Below are 19,445 nucleotides of genomic sequence, written 5' to 3'. Positions count from 1 at the left end.
CAGTAAAATAATAGTTTCTCTGTTGCTTTTGATCTTTCCCCCAAGCTTTTCTTTGATCTTTCCCCCAGTTTTTCTCATCATTACTTTCACCCATTTCCTCCCATGTTGACTGTATGACTGTAACTTGTTGCTTGTATCCTAAGATTTTTATTAATATTGCTTCTTCATTGCTTATTTGACCCCTATGACAATAATTAAGTGTTGTACCACATGATTCTTGACAAATGTATATTTTATTTTATATACGCTGAGAGCATATGCACCAAGACAAATTCCTTGTGTATCCAATCACACTTGGGCAATAAAAAAATTCTATTCTATTCTATTCATTGTATAGGATATTCATTTGAAACAATATATAAAGCATTTAATATGAATTGATATTTTACTGTAAATATAGGTGAATGTGGAATTTAAGGGGGCATTTAGTTATGAGAAACATAGGGATTGGAGTAGCAAGAGGGAAGGAAAGGTGACCGCAACTTCCTCCTCCTCCTCCTCCTTGTAGAGTTCATTGAGTTCATTTTTCAAGCTCATGATGTGAACCGGTGACCAAGTGGAACCCACCCCTGCTATGTTCATGTGCACAACACAGAAATCAACCGTTCCAGCTGGTGTAACCCTTAAACCATGACAACTCCAAATCTCAACCAGCAAATGCTCTGTCCTACACATTGGGAAAAAGAATTTGAACTCCAAATACGAACTGAATAATCAAATTATCACAGATAACCCCCACTCGGTTAAAGACCTTGGTATACTAATAACAAAAGATTTAACTGCCAAAGCCCACTGCAACAATATAGCCAAGAAGGCTTCAAGAGTTGTAAACCTAATCCTACCTAGCTTCTGCTCTGGCAATCTCACACTACTTACCAGAGCTTACAAAACGTTTGCCAGACCAATCCTCGAATACAACTCATCTGTTTGGAATCCATATCGCTGCTCCGAGTCTTCGGAGAGGGGCGGCATACAAATCTAATAAATAATAATAAATATAACAAAATAATCTCAGACATTGACACCCTTGAAAATGTCCAAAGATACTTCACCAGAAGAGCCCTTCACTCCTCCACAAGAATAGATGGAAGCAGAATACCCTACAAGACTATACTTTCAATCCTGGGCCTAGAAAGCCGAGAACTAAGATGCCTTAAACATGATCTAAGTATTGCCCACAAGATCATATGCTGCAACATCCTGCCTGTCGGCAACTACTTCAGCTTCAACCACAATTACGCAAGAGCACACAACAGATTTAAATGTAGTATTAATTGCTCCAAACTTGACTGTAAAAAACACGACTTCAGTAACCGAGTTGTCAAAGCATGGAACTCATTACCGGACTCCATAGTGTCATCCCCAAACCCCCAACATTTTACCCTTAGATTATCCATGGTTGACCTATCCAGATTCCTAAGAGGTCAGTAAGGGGTGAGTACAAGTGCACTAATGTGCCTTCCGTTTCCTATCCTATTGCTCTCCTATATCTCCTATACCTTTCTTCTATTCCTCTATCTCTTATTCTATTCTTTCATTGATATGTTCTATTACTATATCTTCTCTTCTATTCTTTCTTAGATATATTTTACTATGAGTATCTCGCTATAATCTTCATCATGTATTTTACCCTCATTGTGTATTGGACAAAACCAATCAGCCAATCAATAAATAAATATCATGAATTCAGCATTGAGTTTCAGGAGAATTAAAACTCTTAAGGAGCAATGGATTTTTGAACAGAGCTAGGAGTCAACTTGCTTCTTTCATCACCCCTAATGGATTTTTATTATTAATTAGATTAGTATGCTGCCCCTCTCCGCAGACTCGGAGCAGCTCACTACAACAACAAAACAATATATAACAAATCTAATAATTAAAAATCACTAAAAACCCCTTATTAAAAAGAAAACATACACACAAACATACCATACATAAACTGTATAGGCCCAGGGGAGATGTCTCAAGTCCCCCATGCCTGGCGGCAGAGGTGGGTCTTCAACATTTTACGGAAGGCGAGGAGGGTGGGGGCTGTTCGAATCTCTGGAGGGAGTTGATTCCAGAGTGCTGGGGCTGCCACAGAGAAGGCTCTTCCCCTGGGTCCCACCAAACGACATTGCAAACGACGGGACCCGGAGAAGGCCAACTCTGTGGGACCTAACCGGTTGCTGGGATTCGTGCGGCAGAAGGCAGTCCCGGAGTAATTCTGGTCCGATGCCATGAAGGGCTTTATAGATCATAAATATAAGTATAGAAATATAGAAACATAGAAGACTGACGGCAGAAAAAGACCTCATGGTCCATCCAGTCTGCCTCTATACTACTTCCTGTATTTTATCTTACCATGGATATATGTTTATCCCAGGCATGTTTAAATTCAGTTACTGTGGATTTACCAACCACGTCTGCTGGAAGTTTGTTCCAAGGATCTACCACTCTTTCAGTAAAATAATATTTTCTCATGTTGCGTTTGATCTTTCCCCCATCTAACTTTAGATTGTGTCCCCTTGTTCTTGTGTTCACTTTCCTATTAAAAACACTTCCCTCCTGAACCTTATTTAACCCCTTAACATATTGAAATGTTTCGATCATGTTCCCCCCTTTTCCTTCTGTCCTCCAGACTATACAGATTGAGTTCATTAAGTCTTTCCTGATACGTTTTATGCTTAAGACCTTCCACCATTCTTGTAGTATACATTAAGAGCAAGTCAATGGGAAAAAATTTGGAACACAAACGACAAATGAACGCTAACAACATCATACAAAGAAAACTTATATAAAATGTTTTACCATTGGCACTCACACACACACCCCTGCACGACTCAACAAACTATATCCAAACGTTTCACCACTATGTTGGAAATGCAAAAGGGAAATAGGGACCTACTACCACTTACAGTGCGACGTTTCGGTGAAATCACATTCACCATCATCAGGCTGAAGTTATAAGCTTCGTGCTGCTGTAAATATAGTTTATTTGCAACTGCCATTTGTTCCTTATATATAGTGGTGGGGGTGGAGATTTGGTTTGAATGTAGCAAATAGATTGGGTGGCTATGTTTTAATGATTTGATTGGTTGGTGGAATCACATTTAGTTAAAGGATTGACATGGTGATGATTAGGATATGTTTTTGTGTTTTAGGCTGGTTTTCAAATCTCTGGTAGGCGGGACGTGTCATCTCGTTTGTTCATGCTTAGGGGGTGTTTTTCTATCTCTATGGCCTCCATGATTATTCTTTTGTACACATTTTCTGTTTTGGAAAGTAATTTAGTTTTTCAAAGTCAATTTCATGCCCTGTTTTTTTAATGTGCTGGACGAGGGAGGAAGTTTATATATAAATATATATATCCACTAAAACTCTCATTGTATATTGGACAATATAAATAAATAAATATTATCTAATGTCTAGGGTTCCAACTCCTTGAAGGCATTGATTCTGGCTCCTGAGAAGTTATTTAAGAGATAAATATCAAGAATCCCAAGTACATATTATGGAGAGAATTGTCCAGGCAGAATTTTACATTTGACTCGGGAGGGTCTGAGATGCTGGTGAAAGGCCATTTGTCTTCAAGATGTTAAACTGTGACCAAGTGACAGCTCACCAAGCAAACTCATCTCACAGATGAGAAAAATCATTCCATTTATTCAATATTTCTGTGCATTGAAACAATATCTAACAAATGTGAGAGACATTTTCAGGCTCTTTTTGGTGGAAAGGTTTTGTACATTTAAGATGCCAAATTAGAACCAAAGAATTACCAAATAAATTCATATATCTCGTAGATAGGAGAGGTGCATTGAATAAACCAAAGTGCCATCAATTGAGGCAGATAAAATCAAGGTTTTACTTGATGTCCCTGTCCTTGTCATATCTCTTAATTGAAAAGCAGCAAACTAATACAAACAATGACATAGGGACATAATATTGGAAAGGAAAAAGCAACTGAAAGAAGAAAACCCCCCACATCTGCATTACCGTATTTCTCGGTGTATAAAACGCACCTCAAGAAAGTGTGTCAAAAACGGAGTGCATCTTATACACTGAATGCTGCATGGGGGGAGTTGGGTGGTGGCAGCAGTCTTCCTGTAGTCCTGTGGTGGTAGCTTTTCATGCAGTTTGGCGGCTGGCTGCCCCTGCAGCATAGTTCCCTCTAAGCTGAGCAGTGAGCCATGGCTCACTTAAAAATCATCATCAACTCAGAGTTTTCCAAACCTGCCCAGAAGCCGAGAGGGAAAGAGTGAGAGGGAAGGAGAGAGAGAGGAAGAGAGGAAGAGAGCGAAACAGTTAGAAAAAAGAGAGGAAGGAAAAGAGAAAGAAAAAGAATGGGAGTAAGGAAGAGAGAAAGAAAATCAAAATCTAGTTTGAAACTAGCTCAACTATTTAAGTGGCATTTTGATATTGATAGAGTTGCCCTATTATGAGCTCACTGTTATAGACACACAGTACAGTATTTTATTTTGAAATTCTCTGAGGCAAAACAGGGTGGGTTTTTTATTTGTTTGTTTGTTTGTTTGTTTGTTTGTTCGTTCGTTCATTCATTCATTCATTCATTCAATCATTTAATCATTTAATCATTTAATCATTTATTTATTTATTATTTCTGTGCCGCCCATGTTTGTCTGTCTGTCTGTCTGTCTGTCTGTCTGTCTGTCTGTCTGTCTGTCTGTCTGTCTGTCTGTCTGTCTGTCTGTCTGTCTATCTATCTATCTATCTATCTATCTATCTATCTATCTATCTATCTATCTATTATTTCTGTGCCGCCCAGTCCTGAAGGGACTGCCGCTCAGACACTATACTTTTCCGGCCACCCACTGCCCTGCAGCCGCCAAAAGATGAGAATGCTGCGGAGAAAGAGGCCAGCTTTTGCTTGGAACTCTCCTCTGCCTTGACAATTACAGCACAAAAAACCATCCCGTCCTTCCCACACTTGGTATTTTCTGCACTGGGCCAGCTTGGTAGCCCGGAAGGAAGCACAACTCGGGCTCTTTTCTTTGGGGTTCAGAAACCAGGAGAGGCGAGTTGCTAACAAGCAGCTCTTTTGCTCAGTCGGCGAGGGTTTCCTGGTAATTCCAGACCAACTTTTTTTCATCTTCCTCTTCATCGCCACTTAGTGACGCTGCATTGCTAATATTTTGTTGCAACACGGCTTCCTCTTGTGGCTTTTTCTTTCAGTTTTTTTTTCATTTTATCGCTCGCCTGTTTTCAACTAATTTCTGGTTGCACTGTGAGGAAGGGAGGGAAGTACTGAGAAAGAGAAAGAGGAAATGGGAGATGGAGAGGGGAGAGAAAGAGAGGAAAAGGAGAGATGAGAGAGAAAAGAGAGAGAAAAAGAGAAAGAAAGGGGAGGGGAAAAAGAGAGAGATGGGAGAGAGAAATAGAGAGAGAGAGAAAGAGGAAAGGGGAGATGGAGAGGGGAGAGAAAGAGAAAGAGAGGAAAAGGAGAGATGAGAGAGAAAAGAGAGAGAAAAGGAGAAAGAAAGGGGAGGGGAGGGGGGAAAGAGAGAGATGGGAGAGAGAAATAGGGAGAGAGAGAAAGAGGAGAGTGTCTGGAGGGGAGAGAGAGTAAGTCTGTGGAGGAGAGAGCCAATCTATCTGCTGCCACCGACTAACCAGCGACTCATCTCGGGATGCCTGCATGATGGATGGGGAAAAGGAAGATTTGCCTGGGAGGATTTGCAGGTTGGAAGAAGTCCTCACAAGGGTTCCTGGTTGTCAGCGACTTTGCTGCTGCTGTTCTAAAATGATCTAGTATTTTTTCAAAAAAAGGTTTACAGTTGCATCTTTCTCCTCCTCTTCTTCTTCTGCCTTGTGTGGGCAGAGTTTGCCTCCCTCTGCTTTGTGTGAACAGCCAATCCTGTGTCTATGTGGCAAGCAGGCTGAACTCCCTTGCTTTACATTTGAGTGGAACAGGCGAGATAAAGGCGTGGGGTTTGGATCTACTCGCCATGGGTTTAAGGCTAGTGGACTTCAACTCCCATTTTTGAGCTAGCGTGACTGGTGGAGGAATTCTGGGAGTTGAAGTCCACAAGTCTTGAAGCTTCCAGATTTGAAGTTTGTAAAAACTGTACACGGTTTTTAAAAGTGTGCATGGTTGTAAAAGGTATTCTGCTACACTGGCATTTTATTAAACAGTATAATACTATGCCATTTGGTTCAGAATACTTTTTTCCTTGTGTTCCTCCTCTAAAATCTAGGTGCGTCTTATACACTGGTGCGCCTTATACAGTGAAAAATACGGTATAGAGCTTTTTCCAACAAGATACAAATTGATCTCATATAAACATATAAACATAGAAGACTGATGGCAGAAAAAGACCTCATGATCCATCTAGTCTGCCCTTATACTATTTTCTGTATTTTATATTAGGATGGAGCTATGTTTATCCCAGGCATGTTTAAATTCAGTTACTGTGGATTTATCTACCACGTCTGTTGGAAATTTGTTCCAAGGATCTACTACTCTTTCTGTAAAATAATATTTTTCCACATTGCTTTTGATCTTTCCCCCAACTAACTTCAGATTGTGTCCCCTTGTTCTTGTGTTCACTTTCCTATTAAAAACACTTCCCTCCTGAACCTTATTTAACCCTTTAACATATTTAAATGTTTCGATCATGTCCCCCCTTTTCCTTCTGTCCTCCAGACTCTACAGATTGAGTTCATGAAGTCTTTCCTGATACGTTTTATGCTTAAGATCTTCCGCCATTCTTGTAGCCCGTCTTTGGACCGGTTCAATTTTGTCAATATCTTTTTGTAGGTGAGGTCTCCAGAATCTCAAATTACGATGGCAGTTTAGGCAGCAATTTATTTTTAATCAGTAAGCTATGGGGTTTTAAATGGGGCTACATTGCTCAGTGATGATAGTCTCTGCACTCCCACTTTCTATCATTAACCGGATGTCACAGTTGCTAAACATGGCAACTCTTCAACTTCTTTCTGATGTCCTTCCCTTTTCCCTCCATACCCATTACTCAAAATCTTATTCAAAGATTTAAACAAATGAACAGGATTTTGGGTCAGGTTATAGAACTTTGATTTACCTGGAGTTATATTGTGTTGTTTAAGTTTTCCCTTTTTTTTTGAGCAATGTGTGCAAGCATACATCTACATCTACATCTACATGTAGGAGCGTACATAAGTGCACTGGTGTGCCTTTCGTCCCGTGTCCAATTGTCTTTCCTTTCTCTCACTTATCATATATATTTTCTTTCTTTCATATATCCTCTCCTCTAAGTTCACTGCTTTTGAAAGAGAAGGGAAAACGTCCTCAGCCAAGCACAGGTCTGGTAGAAAGTCGAAGTTGTCTGAGAGAGACCGTCGGACTCTAAAGCGAATGGTTAGAGTGGATCGCAAACCACAGCTCCTAAAATCACCACAGAGCTCAATAGACACGTACAGAATCCAGTTTCCACAAAAACTGTTCGAAGGGAGCTTCACAAATCTGGATTCAAAATCTGGATTTTCAAGGTGTTTCCATTTTTCTGTCCACCCCCTGTGTCTTAGATGAGACTGCTCTTGAAGAGTAATTGAAAGCGTCAACTGGGCCATGACACTGATGAGCCAATAGTCAGCCATTTTGTACTTTTCAGCCATTGTTATATTTCGAATGGTCTTCCGTGCTCCTTCTGAGAAAAATGTTTACATACAAAGCTGAAGTGACAGGTTGGGCGTGTAAAGCTCTCCTGTTGCTCTGCCATTTAACAAGCTGCAGTTGTGGTGCTGCAGGAAGCATAGGCAATGGATAGAAGAAATTAATCACTGATCTATGTTATCTTTTCCTGCCTTCACGAGATATACCAGAACTCAAAAATGCAGGATGAACTGATAAGAAATGCCTGCTAGATGTCTTTTCTTTGATAGTCACTAAATTGAAATGACTTTTTTTTTTTGCGAGTTTAGGAAAGATTATCTGGTCCTTTTATTTGGGATTCCCAAAGTGAAAAAATAAAATGGATTTGAACAACACTAAGGGCAATTTAGGAAATAACTTGTTTTATATTTATATTTATAGAAACATAGAAGACTGACGGCAGAAAAAGACCTCATGGTCCATCTAGTCTGCCATTATACTATTTTCTGATTTTATCTTAAGATGGATCTATGTTTATCCCAGGCATGTTTAAATTCAGTTACCGTGGATTTACCAACCTTGGAAGTTTGTTCCAAGGATCTGCTACTCTTTCAGTAAAATAATATTTTCTCACGTTGCTTTTGATCTTTCCGCCAACTAACTTTAGATTGTGTACCCTTGTTCTTGTGTTCACTTTCCTATTAAAAACACTTCCCCCCTTTTCCTTCTGTCCTCCAGACTATACAGATTGAGTTCATTAAGTCTTTCCTGATAAGTTTTATTCTTAAGACCTTCCACCATTCTTGTAGCCCGTCTTTGGACCCGTTCAATTTTGTCAATATCTTTTTGTAGGTGAGGTTTCCAGAACTGAACACAGTACTCCAAATGTGGTCTCACCAGTGCTCTATATAAGGGGATCACAATCTCCCTCTTCCTGCTTGTTATACCTATAGCTATGAAGCCAAGCATCCTACTTGCTTTTCCTACTGCCAAACTTTAATTCCAAACTTTAAACTTTATTCCAAATTTTAAGCATAGCACATCTAATAAAAAGATTTTTAAACTGTACATTACCCTGTGAACCAAATCTCAATTCACGACCTTAAAACTCCTATCGTTTTTGGTATTATGGAATCTTCAAGTACTTCCTCATCCTGTGTGTGTGATTATACTTTAAATTGCAAAAATCAGATATGCATTTGACGCAAGTTGTTTTTTTGCTGCTAAGAAAGCTTGCAGCTAGGATGTTCATCTCAATTCCTCTTTCTCTGAAGAAGGGACCTACTGCATCAAGTGGAGGCCAAGGGGAGTGATTGAAAAAGATCTCATCCTTATATTCCAAAAAAGACCTGCTGGTCCTGTTTGGAGATTCTTAGCATCATTAGGGAGCGCTTTGTTTTTTGTAACTGTTATTTTCAAAGGACACCTTTTGAGACGATTGGCCATTGGCTTATGCATTTTGTATCAACATCTTTCAGTGCAAATTGGATGCTCTGGGGTGGAGCTCCAAATTTTGCTACCGGAACTGCATTCCTGACTGTTCCCGAAGGAGCTCATCACTGATTCAAGGGCACCTATTACTTCTGGTAATATTTTTTTTATTTTATTCCTTTCTTTTATGTCATTTCTTCAATTAGTCCTGCAGTACATGACTGCTTAGCCAACAGTTTTGAGTCCTCTAATCTTCTTGGCACCAGATGTCGAGAAACTACAACATTCTACTTGATGTGAGTGACAGCTTGTCTGTTATGGGTTTCCGTAAGTTATGCATTACTTTATTGTTTATAGAAGAGACCCTCTTCTTATAATCGTTGTTGTTGTTGTTATAGGACCTAGTCCTGATAATATGATAATTATGGAGGAATGATTGAATCTGCACTTCTTTCTTTTCTTCTAATAGGAACTTCCATTAGAAAATCAGAGATTATTGCTGCATTACAAAAACCTCTTGGTGGATTTCAGTGTGAAGTACTAGAGCAAAGTATTCTGAGCATCCAGCACTTCTATCAATTATTTAGATTGCGCACAAAAATATGTATACTCTTGTTATAACACTCTTAATCATCTGCTGTATTGGAATCCCATTAAATGGAATTGTGATCTGGCTACTTGGCTTCCAGATTAAGAGGAACCCTTTCACTGTGTTGATTCTTAATTTGGCTATTGCTGACTATGGACTTCTTTCATTTTTGGCTATATATTGTATTTGTCATTTTATACCTTTAGTGCTAACAAGTTTTAACTATTCTGTCGTATCTACTTTCTTCGGCATCACAAATTGGCTCATTCACATAATGTATATCAATGGTATCTTTCTTCTGACAGCCATCAGCATTGATCGGTGTGTGTGTGTCCTTTTCCCAATCTGGCATCGCTGTTCCCGGCCAAAATGTTTGTCCTCTGCTGTCTGTGCTTTCTTCTGGATCGTCTCTTTCCTCCTGGAAGGAATTCCAAACATTCTGAATTATGTATTTGTTTATGGTTACTCCTTCCGTCTCTCTTTAATTGTGACTTCTGTTCTTTGCCTCCCACTGATCACAGCCTCTACTGTGATCCTATTCATCAAAATTTGTCTGAAACCTAGACAGATGAAACGTGGACGACTGTTAGTGATGATCTTAATTACTCTTCTCTGTTTCTTTATTTTTAATCTGCCATTAAATATTTACGGCTTCTATGCTTCTTATTTTTACGGAGGCTATTATTTCCAACATTGCATACTTCTGGGGGCTTCCCTAAACAGCAGTGTTAACCCAATAATCTATTATCTGGTGGGGAGAAAGAAACGAGCTCAGACCAGACAGAGCATCAAGGTCATTTTTCAAAGAGTCTTCCGGGAAGATGAAGCTCCTGAAAGCCCAGAGAATGCTACAAACAGAGTTTCAACCTCTCTGTAAAAGCATAATTTTAACTTGTCTCCAATGCTGGATGTCACTCGGCTGCAAAAATGTCTTTCTTGATACAAAAATAAAATATAAACATTTTTTGTGTGCCTCAAAAGTATGTTTTCAGGATAATCAATATAGAAAATGAACAAGCTTTTATTTAAAGATCTTAAACATTTAAATATAACTATTTATATAAATAGATAGTAATGTTGGGAAATCACAATTATGTTACAGAATGGTATAAACTGGACTTGATGAATTAAATTTAAAATTGGTAAATATATATTTGTACCACCAGAGAGAAAGAGAAATCTCAATGAAAAATGAATGAAATGAATTAGTGTGTGGAAATTTTGGAATTTGAATAAGTACTATTACCTTCTTCATGCCATCACTCTACTAAACAAATAATTCCCTCAACACTGTCAGACTTTCTACTAAATTTGCACTTCTGTTCTACTAGTTTTTCTCATCATTCCTTTCACCCATTTCCTCCCATGTTGACTGTATGACTGTAACTTGTTGCTTATATCCTAAGATTTTTATTAATATTGCTTCTTCATTGCTTATTTGACCCCTATGACGATCATTAAGTGTTGTACCACATGATTCTTGACAAATGTATATTTTATTTTATGTACGCTGAGAGCATATGCACCAAGACAAATTCCTTGTGTGTCCAATCACGCTTGGCTAATAAAAAAAATTCTTTTCTATTCTATTCTATTCTATTCTATTCACTGTATAGGATATTCATTTGAAACAATATATAAAGCATTTAATATGAAATGATATTTTACTGTAAATATAGGTAAATGTGGAATTTAAGGGGGCATTTAGTTATGAGAAACATAGGGATGGGAGAAGCAAGAGAAAAGGAAAGGTGATTACAACTTTCTCCTCCTCCTCCTCCTTGTAGTGTTCATTGAGTTCATTTTTCAAGCTCATGATGTGAACCGGTGACCAAGTGGAACCCACCCCTGCTCTGTTCCTGTGCACAACACAGAAATCAACCGTTCCAGCTGGTGTAACCCTTAAACCATGGCAACTCCAAATCTCAACCAGCAAATGCTCTGTCCTACACTTTGGGAAAAAGAATTTGAACTCCAAATACGAACTGAATAATCAAATTATCACAGATAACCCCCACTCGGTTAAAGACCTTGGTATACTAATAACAAAAGATTTAAGTGTCAAAGCCCACTGCAACAATATAGTCAAGAAGGCTTCAAGAGTTGTAAACCTAATCCTACGTAGCTTCTGCTCTGGCAATCTCACACTGCTTACCAGAGCTTACAAAACGTTTGCCAGACCAATCCTCGAATACAACTCATCTTTTTGGAACCCATATCGCCGCTCCGTGTCTTCGGGGAGGGGCGGCATGCAAATCTAATAAATAATAATAAATATAACAAAATAATCTCAGACATTGACACCCTTGAAAATGTCCAAAGATACTTCACCAGAAGAGCCCTTCACTCCTCCACTCGAAATAGAAGACCCTACGAGACTAGACTTTCAATCCTGGGTCTAGAAAGCTTAGAACTAAGATGCTTTAAACATGATCTACGTATTGCCCACAAGATCATATGCTGCAACATCCTGCCTGTCGGCGACTACTTCAGCTTCAGCCAAAACTGCACAAGAGCACACAACAGATTTAAATTTAGTATTAACAAATCCAAACTTGACTGTAAAAAATACTACTTCAGTAACTGTGTTGTCAAAGCGTGGAACTCATTACCAGACTCCATAGTGTCATCCCCAAACCCCCAACACTTTACACTCAGATTATCCATGGTTAACCTATCCAGATTCCTAAGGGGTCAGTAAGGGGCGAGTACAAGTGCACTAGCGTGAGTTCCGTCCGCTGTCCTATTGCTCTCCTACATCTCCTATACCTTTCTTCTATTCCTATAGCTCTTCTTCTATTCTTTCATTGATATGTTCTATTCCTATATCTTCTCTTCTATTCTTTCTTAGATATATTTTACTATGAGTATCTCCTCTATAACCTTCATCATGTATTTTACTATGTGTATACCCAGTAAAACCCTCATTGTGTATTGGACAAAACCAACCAACCAATCAATCAATCAATAAATAAATAAATATCATGAATTCAGCATTGAGTTTCAGGAGAATTAAAACTCTTAAGGAGCAATGGATTTTTGAACAGAGCTAGGAGTCAACTTGCTTCGTTCATAAAACCCCTAATGGATCATGTAAGGATTTTGTTTTAATCTACAAATATGCTTCAAAAATTAGCAAGTCTGCTAATAATAATAATAATAATAATAATAATAATAATAATAATAATTATTATTATTATTATTATTATTATTAATATTAATATTATTAATATTATTATTATTATTATTATTAATATTATTATTTAGATTTGTATGCTGCCCCTCTCCGCGATCTAATAATTAAAAATCACTAAAAACCCCTTATTAGAAAGAAAATATACACACAAACATACTATACATAAACTGTAGAGGCCGGGGGAGACGTCTCAGGCTCCTAAGCCTGGTGGCAGAGGTGGGTTTTAAGTAGTTTACAAAAGACAGGGAGGGTGGGGGCAATTCTAATCTCCGGGGGGAGTTGGTTCCAGAGGGTCGGGGCCGCCACAGAGAAGGCTCTTCCCCTGGGTCCCGCCAGACGACATTGCTTCGTCGACGGGTCCCGGAGAAGGCCAACTCTATGGGACCTAATCAGTCACTGGGATTCGTATGGTAGAAGGCGGTTCCGGAGGTATTCTGGTCCGATGCCATGAAGGACTTTATAGGTCACAAATATATGTATAAATTAGGAGCAAGTCCATGGGAAAAAATTTGGAACACAAACTACAAATTAACGCTAGCAACATCATACAAAGAAAACTTATATAAAACGTTTTACCACTGGCACACACACACCTAGCACGACTCAACAAACTATATCCAAAAGTTTCACCACTATGTTGGAAATGCAAAAGGGAAATAGGGACCTACTACCACTTACAGTGGACTTGCCCACTTGCTAAAAAAAATTGGCGCAAAATGAAAAGCTATCTAGAGCACATTGTGGCACAGACATTCCTTTTAAAACCTGAACATTTGCTTCTTGGAATTGCAAGGCAGAAATTTAAAAATGAAGATAATATTGTAAAGGCAGCAAGATACCTATATGCACAAAATTGGAAAACAGAAAGAGACCCCACAACTTCGGAGAGGGGCGGCATACAAATCCAAGTAATAAATAAATAATAAAAGCAACACTAATTCAAAATACTGTACATGTAAAGAGCTGGAGACTCTATGGGTTTGCATGCAAACTACAGAGGGTTCTGTCATTAGATTTGGGGTGATCTATAGGCCTCCAGGGCAATCTGAGGATTATGACAAAAAGATGGTGGATGAAATTACCCAAATGGCAGTAAAGGGAGATATTGTGGTTATGGGTGATTTCAACATGCCTGTTGTTGACTGGAATATCCCCAGTGCCCTTACATGAAAAAGTAAGAATATAGTAGAGGCCCTTACAGGAGCAGCTCTGGCACAGCTGGTTAAGACACCAACTAGAGGGGAGAATATTCTAGATTTAGTTTTTACGAATGGGAACCAGGTTTCAGAGGTTAAGGTGGGAGAAAACTTAGGTTGTAGTGACCACCTAAGTTTGTGGTTTGATGTAAAAACTAATTGTGAGCAATCCTATACTACAACCAAAGTATTGGATTTCAGAAAAACAAATTTCAATAAAATGGGTGAATATTTAAATAATGAATTAAAGGGCAGGGATAAAATGGCAGGAGCAAGTGCCCAGTGGACTGTATTAAAGAAGGCCATCTTAAAACCCTGTGGACTGTATGTAAGGCAAATAACTAAGGGTAAAAGGAAGAAGAAACCGCTATGGTTTAGCAATGATGTAAGGGCTATAGTCAATGAAAAAAAGGCTGCCTATAGGAGATATAAAGAGTCTGGAAGTATAGCTGACAGAGAGGTATATAAATGAGACAGAAGGAGGCGAAACAGATAATATATGCTGCTAAAGCCTCAAAAGAGGAAGAAATTGCCAAATCTGTGAAGAAAGTGAATAAAACCTTTTTCAGATATATATTAGTGATAGGAAGAAGAAAAACTGCAGCATCACAAAGCTTAGTACTGGAGATAATACATACATTGATGGGAATAAGGAGGTCGCTGACCATTTGAATAGCTACTTCTCTTCAGTTTTCTCAGAAGTCAGCTTACAATATAATACTATGGGTGGATGTAGCATTGCTTCCAGCTGTAGGGATTCAGCTCCAGTGATCTTAGAAGCCGATGTCTTAGAAGAACTTGAACGATAAAAGACAAATAAGGTATTGGGTCCTGATGGCATCCACCCCAGAATTCTTAAAGAACTCAGATCTGTCATTGCTACCCCCCTGACTGATTTGTTTAACCAATCCCTGTTAACAGGAGATGTTCCTGAGGATTGGAGAATGGCCAGTGTTGTGCCTATCCACAAGAAGGGCAGTAGAGAAGAAGCTGGTAACTACAGGCCAATTAGCTTGACATCAGTTATAGTTAAAATGATGGAGACTCTACTCAAAAAGAGGAAAAATCAGCACCTAAAAACAATAACTTATTGGACCCAAACCAGAATGGCTTTACTGAAGGCAAATCATGTCAGACTAATCTCATTGATTTCTTTGACTATGTCACAAAGGTGTTGGATGAAGGTGGTGCCATGGATATTGCCTATCTGGACTTCAGCAAAGCCTTTGATACTGTTCCACATAAAGAGCTGATAGATAAATTAGTGAAGATTGGACTTAATCCCTGGATAGTTCAGTGGATTTTCAGTTGGCTGAAGCGTAGATATCAGAGGGTTGTTATTAATGGCGAGTATTCTAAGCAGAGCCTTGTTACAAGCGGTGTGCCAAAAGGGTCTGTTTTGGGTCCTATTCTTTTTAATATGTTTGTGAGTGACATAGGAGAAGGTTTGGTAGGGAAGGTTTGCCTATTTGCCAATGACTCTAAAGTGTGCAATAGGGTTGATATTCCTGGAGGCGTCTATAATATGGCAAATGATTTAGCTTTACTAGATAAGTGGTCAAAGCAATGGAAACCGCAGTTTAATGTTTCCAAATGTAAAATAACATTTGGAATACTGTGTTCAGTTGCGGAGACCTCATCTACAAAAAGATAGTGATAAAATTGAACAGGTCCAAAGATGGGCTACAAAAATGGTGGAAGGTCTTAATCATAAAACTTATCAGGAAAGATTTCATGAATTCAATCTGTATAGTCTGGAGGACAGAAGGAAAAGGGGGGACATGATCGAAACATTTCAATGCGTTAAAGGGTTAAATAAGGTTCAGGAGGGAAGTGTTTTTAATAGGAAAGTGAACACAAGAACAAGGGGGCACAATCTGAGGTTAGTTGGGGGAAAGATTAGAAGTATTGTGAGAAAATATTATTTTACTGAAAGAGTAGTAGATGCTTGGAACAAACTTCCAGCAGACGTGGTTGGTAAATCCCCATAACTGAATTTAAACATGCCTGGGATAAACATAGATCCATCCTAAAATAAAATACAAGAAATGGTATAAGGGCAGACTAGATGGACCATGCGATCTTTTTCTGCCGTCAATCTTCTATGTTTCTATGTTTCTATTATTGTTGCTGTTGTTAAATGAGCTACATATGACAATATAATTATGGAGGAATGATTGAATTTGCTCTTCTTTCTTTTCTTCTAATAGGAACATCCATTCAAGAAGCAGAGATTATTGCTGCATTACAAAAGTCCCTTTGTGGATTCCAGTGTGAAGTATGAGAGCAGAGTATTCTGAATATACATCACTTCTACCAATTATGGAGATTGAGGTCAAACCTGTGCCTTTTTTTATTATATTTATATTAATCTCAATCATCTGCTGTATTGACGTCCCACTAAATGGAATTGTAATCTGGCTACTTGGCTTCCGGATTAAGAGGAACCCTTTCACTGTGTTGATTCTTAATTTGGCTATTGCTGACTTTGGTTTTCTTTTATTTTTGGCTATATCTTGCATATATTATTTTATAGTCCGTATGTCACAAGGAATTACTTTGTTTACCAATTTTTGGATTCACATAGGTTGGCTCACTCGCATCATGTATATCAATAGTCTCTTTCTTCTGACAGCCATCAGCATTGACCGGTGTGTGTGTGTCCTCTTCCCAATCTGGCATCGCTGTTCCCGGCCAAAACGTTTGTCCTCTGCTGTCTGTGCCTTCCTCTGGATCCTCTCTGTCCTCCTGGAAGGAATTCAAAACATTCTGAATTATGTATTTTATTACGATGACTTTTTAAATATCTCTTTAATTGTGACTTACGTGCTTTGCCTTCCATTGATCACAGCTTCTACTGTAATCCTATTCGTCAAAATTTGTATTAAACCTAAACAGATGAAACGTGGACGATTGTTAGTGATGATCTTAATTATTCTTCTCTGTTTCCTTATTTTTAATCTTCCATTAAATATTTACGGGTTCTCTATTGCTTATGATAGATATTTTTACCGAAGTTTTTCCTTCAATTGGTACATGAATTTGGGTGCTTCCCTAAACAGCAGTGTTAACCCAATAATCTATTATTTGGTTGGGAGAAAGAAACAAGCTCAGACAAGAGAGAGCATCAAGGTCGTTTTTCAAAGAGTCTTCAGGGAAGATGAAGCTCCTGAAAGCACAGAGAATGCTACAAACAGAGTTTCAACCTCTCTGTAAAAGCATAATTTTAACTTGTCTCCAATGCTGGATGTTGCTCGGCTGCAAAAATGTCTTTCCTGATCCAAAAATAAAATATAAACATATTTTGTGTGCCTCAAAAAAAGTATGTCTTCATGATAATCAATATAGAAAATGAACAAACTTTTATTTAAAGATATTAAACATTTAAATATAACTATTTATACAAATAGATAGTAATTTTGGGAAATCACAATTATGTTGCAGAATAAACTGGACTTGTTGAATTAATATTAAAATTGGTAAACATATATTGTACCACCAGAGAGAAAGATAAATCGCAACCAAAAAATGGAAATAAATGAGTTAGTGTGTGGACATTTTGGAATTTGAATAATTACTATTACCTTCTTCCCTATATAGGATATTAATTTGAAACAATATATAAAGCACTTAATATGAATTGATATTTTACTGTAAATACAGGTAAATGTGGAATTTAAGGGGGCATTTAGTTATGAGAAACATAGGGATAGGAGTAGCTTACCAGAGGTTACAAAACGTTTGCCAGACCAATCCTCAAATACAATTCATCTGTTTGAAACCCATATTGCCACTCCAAGTCTTCGGAGAGGGGCGGCATACAAATCTAATAAATATTAATATATATAACAAAATAATCTCAGACATTGACACCCTTGAAAATGTCCAAAGATACTTCACCAGAAGAGCCCTTCACTCCTCCACTCGAAACAGAATACCCTACAAGACTAGACTTTCAATCCTGGGCCTAGAAAGCTTAGAACTAAGACGCCTTAAATATGATCTAAGTATTGCCCACAAGATCATATGCTGCAACATCCTGCCTGTCGGCGACTACTTCCGCTTCAACCACAATTACGCAAGAGCATACAACAGATTTAAATTTAGTATTAACTGCTCCAAACTTGACTGTAAAAAATACAACTTCAGTAACCGAGTTGTCAAAGCGTGGAACTCATTACCGGACTCCATAGTGTCATCCCCAAAGCCCCAACACTTTACCCTTACATTATCCATGATTGACCTATCCAGATTCCTAAGAGGTCAGTAAGGGGCGAATACAAGTGCACTAGCGTGCCTTCCGTTCCCTTGCTTCTATTGCTCTCCTATATCTCCTATACCTTTCTTCTATTCCTCTATCTCTTCTTCTATTCTTTCATTGATATGTTCTATTCCTATATCTTCTCTTCTATTCTTTCTTAGATATATTTTACTATGAGTATCTCCTCTATAACCTTCATTATGTATTTTACCCTCATTGTGTATTGGACAAAACCAATCAATCAATCAATAAATAAATAAATATCGTAAATTCAGCATTGAGTTTCAGGAGAATTAATGGATTTTTGAACAGGAGTCAACTTGCTTCTTTCATAAAACCCCTAATGGATCATGTCAGGATTTTATCTTAATCTACAAATATGCTTCAAAAATTAGCAAGTCTGCTAATTATTATTATTATTATTATTATTATTATTATTATTATTATTATTATTTTTAATTAGATTAGTATGCCGCCCCTCTCCGTAGACTCGGGGCGGCTCACTACAACAACAAAACAATATATAACAAATGTAATAATTAAAAATCACTAAAAAACCCTTATTAAAAAGAAAACATACACACAAATATACCATACATAAACTGTATAGGCCCGGGCGAGACTTCTCAGGTCCCCCATGCCTGGCGATACAGGTGGGTCTTAAGCAATTTATGAAAGACAGGGAGGGTGGGGGCAATTCTAATCTCCAGGGGGAGTTGGTTCTAGAGGGTCAGGGCCTCCACAGAGAAGGCTCTTCCCCTGGGTCCCGCCAGACGACATTGCTTTGTCGACGGGACCCGGAGAAGGCCAACTCTGTGAGACCTAACCGGTCGCTGGGATTCGTGCGGCAGAAGGCGGTCCCGGAGTAATTCTGGTCCGATGCCATGAAGGGCTTTATAGATCATAAATATAAGTATAGAAATATAGAAACATAGAAGACTGATGGCAGAAAAAGACCTCATGGTCCATCCAGTCTGCCCCTATACTACTTCCTGTATTTTATCTTACCATGGATATATGTTTATCCCAGGCATGTTTAAATTCAGTTACTGTGGGTTTACCAACCACGTCTGCTGGAAGTTTGTTCCAAGGATCTACTACTCTTTCAGTAAAATAATATTTTCTCATGTTGCCTTTGATCTTTCCCCCATCTAACTTTAGATTGTGTCCCCTTGTTCTTGTGTTCACTTTCCTATTAA

The 19,445-nt window shown here is 38.3% G+C and overlaps 2 protein-coding genes across 2 annotated transcripts; both read left to right on the top strand.

Moving 5' to 3' along the window:
- Positions 1–9,606: 9,606 nt before the first annotated feature.
- Positions 9,607–10,470, top strand: LOC139165512 (mas-related G-protein coupled receptor member H-like). The gene has a single exon (XM_070748690.1). The coding sequence runs from the start codon at positions 9,607–9,609 to the stop codon at positions 10,468–10,470; it is 864 nt and encodes a 287-aa protein (XP_070604791.1).
- Positions 10,471–16,265: 5,795 nt separating this feature from the next.
- Positions 16,266–17,201, top strand: LOC139165511 (mas-related G-protein coupled receptor member H-like). The gene has a single exon (XM_070748689.1). The coding sequence runs from the start codon at positions 16,266–16,268 to the stop codon at positions 17,199–17,201; it is 936 nt and encodes a 311-aa protein (XP_070604790.1).
- Positions 17,202–19,445: the final 2,244 nt, after the last annotated feature.

The sequence above is a fragment of the Erythrolamprus reginae genome, chromosome 3 (assembly GCF_031021105.1).
Source record: "Erythrolamprus reginae isolate rEryReg1 chromosome 3, rEryReg1.hap1, whole genome shotgun sequence".
Taxonomy (NCBI): Eukaryota; Metazoa; Chordata; class Lepidosauria; order Squamata; family Dipsadidae; genus Erythrolamprus; species Erythrolamprus reginae.
Note: the sequence above shows the minus strand (reverse complement) of the source record. Positions and strands in the feature narration are given on the sequence as shown.